Source organism: Lolium rigidum, chromosome 1, assembly GCF_022539505.1.
Source record: "Lolium rigidum isolate FL_2022 chromosome 1, APGP_CSIRO_Lrig_0.1, whole genome shotgun sequence".
Classification (NCBI taxonomy): domain Eukaryota; kingdom Viridiplantae; phylum Streptophyta; class Magnoliopsida; order Poales; family Poaceae; genus Lolium; species Lolium rigidum.
Genome location: NC_061508.1, coordinates 42,482,161 through 42,487,088, shown reverse-complemented (window position 1 = coordinate 42,487,088; position 4,928 = coordinate 42,482,161). Strand labels below are relative to the sequence as shown.

Here is a 4,928-nt window from a genome sequence, read left to right as displayed (position 1 = left end):
CAAATTTCTACCCAAACATTAAATTTATCACCCCATTTGTGATCAATAACATAATTACTTTTGTTACCCTAGAATCTAACAAGATTGAAGTCACCTCCAGTCAGAGAATGACCATGGCAATTCAAAAAGAGGTTGTGTAATTTAGAAATAAAAGCCTCATGTCTTTCCTCACGAGAGGAGCCATAAGCAGTGGCCACTCTGACTACATAGCCATTAGATCTGATCTTAACAATAACAGAAACTATGAAGTCCTTAACCTCCCATCTAATAATATCACAGAAGTATAAATCTACACCTACAAGGATGCCACCAGCAGAGGCTATAGCAGGACGAGATTCCCACTCAAAAATTCTATTGCCAACTATGGATTTCAAGAAGCTACCTGCAATAGTTTCGATTTAGTTTCCATAAACCCCACTATGTTGGCATGAGATTTATCAAAAAGATCAATTAGAGCATTCTTCCTACCAGGGGTATGAATACCCCTAGGATTCAAAAAGCAACAATTCATGATAAACCTTTTTTCATGGGGTGCTTTCCCCGCCTAATTTTATTAGCTGAAAGTTAGCCTAGAGCATCAGAAGAATGAGATTCATAATCTTCCCCCATCAGGGGATTTGTAGCAACAGTAGTGCTAGAGTTACTATATCTAGAGATTTAGCATTAGAATTATCAAACTCACGCTCATCCAAATCAGGAATGGCCACACCAATAGTGTGAGCCATATTAATTAAAGTGCTAGAGGAAAGAACAGAGAAGGGATTTTGCTTTGATATACATTTCAATTTTGAAGCGGCCCACCTTCTTCAAATTCTTGTTGCTAGAGACATCTTGAGGTTTACCCATCGGTGTTCTTAACCCTCGAGATTTGCCTAGTTATGTGTAGGACACCAAATGAACTGGACTTTGTTGCCCAACCAGTACACTAGATTCTCTCATCAGCTACCAAACGACTTGCCAAAAGTGACCTAGAGCTTGCTCGGAATGGGCTAAAACCTCCAGATCATAGGCTAGCAAACAAATAAGCTGCTTCGTCTTTTTCAATTCTGCGGAGCCGCGGAACCTTTTCTTCATATTTGGTAAAATAGGCCAGTTTTGACCTCTGCAGAGCAGATGCGTTCGGTGCTAAAATACTCCGGTGTGAACACATCCTAATACCCCGTCCACAAAGTGAAAAAGAATACTCCGGTGTGAGATACTCCTACTGGTAAACTAGATTTCAAATTTTCAAGGATTATGAAGAATAAAGAATTGGCGAAACTGACAAGAAAAAAAAAAGTCCCCTTCGTCACATTGTGTCCTGCACTCCACGCGTTGACCCCCAGAAGACTCATTCATGCACGCGAGGCACACCGACCCGCACGGCACAATGCCTAGCTAGCTCCAATCCCGATGCTACCCCACATGGTGGCTCAGCTACCCAAAGTCAACCGGCAGCTGCACGTCAGTGTACGCAAAGTTGCATCCAAAGGAACGGAATCACACCAAGGATCGCGCAACGCAACTATAGCTAGCTAGGGAGCCAAAAGACGGAGCACGTACGTACACCGCACTCCAACGTCGCATAATATAACATGTACTTTTGCTGTGATGAGAAGCTACTGGTCTTGTTAAAACCATGGGAATTTCGCGCCTCGATCGACCATGTAAATGTATATAGCTGTACGTGCTAGCGATATGATTGACCACAACAAGAAGACGGACGATCATCCGGTGGCGGAGGTTGCGTGGCCGGTGAGAGCCGCCGCTGCGGCGAGGAGGAGGGAGAAGAAGGAGAAGATGGGAAGGGCGGGCGTGGTGCTCATGGTGTGCGTGATGGCACTGCTGTTTCTCGTGCTCTTCTTCGGCGGAAGAACCGGCGCGCCGGCGGCGTGGCAGAACGCCACCAAGCTCGCCGCGATGTGTGGAGGTACTGATCCCTCTTTGGTGTTTTTGAGATTAGCTGCAAAACCGTGTAGCACATGTTTGCATAACGGTAGCGAGGAGCTTCGTGGTGTACACCCTGCCCAGATTCCCCACAGGCTTCCTCAAAAAAAAAAAAAAAAAGATTCCCCACAGGCTACAACGCAGATGTACACCCTGCCGTTGCAACACTAACAAGTTTTAACCCTAACCGTAGCGATCCACGCAACCCCAACACGTTCCCCACAGGCTACAACGCAGATTAATTGGAAATATTCTGAATATCGAGCTACATAAAAATAACAAAAGTTCGGATCTAAGTATCATATTTTCAAATCTCCAAAAAATATCAACTTTGCTATTTTTGTGCAGCCCATAATTCAAAAGATTTCGCATTACGATTTTGCGGATATATCACTACTGAGAAAACTTTTCAATTTATTTAAACATACATATGTGGATTTTGAGTTCTTAACATAGGGGATTCCTAGAGCTCATGGAGAGTGGTCTTTGTTCCGCGAACGGAACCTCCGTGCACGAAATCATGAGGTTTTCGTTGCATGTAAATATATTTCAGATTCCCGAAACTTGAAACATAATAAAATCTTGAAGCATGGATCTCAAAGCATGAAACCGAACAAATTTAACGGCACAAAACATGCACGGGACGTCCTGTGCATGGGACATATGCATTTCTTAGAGCTGATCGATCATGTGCCCGAAAGAAGTTTTCATACTCCCTCCGTCTATAAATAGATGTCTCAACTTTATCAAAATTTAAATGTATCTAGATCCATTTTAGTATCTAGATACATTCAAATTTATTCTAGTCTATAAATAGATGTCTCAACTTTATCAAAATTTGAATGTATCTAGACCCATTTTAGTATCTAGATACATTCAAATTTATTCTAAGTTGAGACATCCTTTTATAGACGGAGGTTAGTAGATAAATAAGAATTTTTTGAACTCATGATCAATCATTCGGTCACATTTGTAGATTAGGAAATTCTCGGGAGTCCGATAAATAATTGGAATTAGTATCTCATTTAATTAGATACGTGAACAGGATTTTATCAACTCGATCGCAGTCTAATGTCATGTCCTTTCAGCAAATTCACAAGTTCTCATGTTTAGTAATCGCCCTCTCAGGAACAGTGAACGTCTCTCGTCCACGTCCAAGCGCCACTGGTGCAGACGAGCACTTCGGCGGTCTGCTGGCGCCCGGCTCCGACCGTCGGGCGTGCCGGAGCCGGTACGAATCCCCGCTGTACTACAAGCACTCCCCGTTCACAGCATCCCCCCACCTCCTGCAGAAGCTGCGCGACTACGAGGTGCGGCACAAGAAGTGCGGCCCCGGCACGCCGCAGTACGCCAAGTCCATCGACAACCTCCGGTCCGGCAGCAGCAACACGGAGGCGGCGGAGTGCAGGTACCTGGTGTGGCTCCCCTACAACGGCCTCGGCAACCGCATGCTGTCGCTGCTCAGCACCTTCCTCTACGCGCTCCTCACCGACCGCGTCCTCCTCGTCCGCAACACCGACGACTTCACCGACCTCTTCTGCGAGCCGTTCCCGGACACGACCTGGAGCCTGCCGCCGGATTTCCCCGTCGCCAACATGTCACAGCTCGGGGTGCAGTCCGACGACTCCTACGGGAACCTCCTCCGCCACGGCAAGATCTCCAACCACCTGGACCGGGCGGCGCCGCAGCCGGTGCCGCCGTACGTGTACGCGCACCTGGCGCACGGCCTCCGGGTCACCGACCAGCTCTTCTACTGCAACGACGACCAGATCGTGCTCGCCAAGGTCACCTGGCTGCTGCTGCAGAACGACCTCTACTTCGTGCCGCTGCTCTACGACATCGCCGAGTTCGAGGACGAGCTCCGGAGGATGTTCCCGGCCAAGGAGAGCGTCTCGCACTTCCTCGCCCGCTACCTCTTCCACCCCTCCAACTCCGTGTGGGGCATGGTGACCAGGTACCACCGCTCGTACCTGGCCCACGCGGAGGAGATGATCGGCGTGCAGGTCAGGATGTTCCCCTTCGCAACCATCCCGGCCGACGACATGTACAAGCAGATCATGGCGTGCTCGCGGCAGGAGGGCATACTGCCCGAGATCGACGACGAGCAAGAGCCTGAGCCGGGCAACACAACCGGTGCCGGTGCCGTCGACGCCGACGGCGCGGCGAGCTCTAACAAGGCCATCTTGGTCGTGTCGCTGCACGCCGACTACTACGAGAGGATCAGGTGGACGTACTACGAGCACGCGGCCAAGGGCGGTGGCGGGGTCGGGGTGTTCCAGCCGAGCCACGAGGAGCGGCAGGAGAGAGCGCAGAGGTCGCACAACCAGAAGGCGCTCGCCGAGATCTACCTGCTCAGCTTCTCCGACGTGCTGCTCACCACCGGGATGTCCACCTTCGGCTACATGAGCAGCAGCCTTGCCGGCCTGCGCTCCACCATGCTCATGCTCGCCAACAACCAGACGCTGCCAGGGACGCCCTGCGTACGCGCCGTCTCAATGGAGCCGTGCTCCCACCTCATGAATTACAAGGTCAAGTGTAAGGGGAAGACAGTGGACAAGGAGGAGCTGGCACGGCACATCAAGGTGTGTGAGGATCTACCCAGAGGGATTAAGTTAGTTGATTAGATCAACATTTTTCTTTTTTTTTCAGAAAAATGTCACAAAACAGGGGTAATTATTCTCGTGTCAATGGGAAATCCGCTATTTTCTTATGCATGCAATAAAATGCTAATCATCTACCTAGTGAATCATTTCTCTCAGTGAAATATTGGAATGGAAGAGAGAGAAGGGGACGGAGAGAGGGAGACCACTCAGATTTTGATCGCCGCTAAAGTTACTCAGATTTAGTACAAAGTTATCAACGGATGAACTACAATTTTCTCAGTATTGCGGCATCCGTTATGGATGATTGCTACTATCACTACGGGAAAAACGCTGTCGTGCGGCCTATCATTGCCGTGACGCACCGCACGGCAAAGACATCTTTGCCGTGCGCCGAAAGAG

General features: G+C 48.9%; 1 protein-coding gene across 1 annotated transcript; it reads left to right on the top strand.

Annotated features, from left to right (window-relative positions):
* Nucleotides 1–1,779: 1,779 nt before the first annotated feature.
* Nucleotides 1,780–4,550, top strand: LOC124671814 (galactoside 2-alpha-L-fucosyltransferase-like). The gene is made up of 2 exons (XM_047208143.1): nt 1,780–1,909; nt 3,055–4,550. Exons 1-2 carry the CDS (start codon nt 1,780–1,782, stop codon nt 4,548–4,550), a joined length of 1,626 nt encoding a protein of 541 aa, XP_047064099.1.
* The last annotated feature ends 378 nt before the right edge of the window (nt 4,551–4,928 follow it).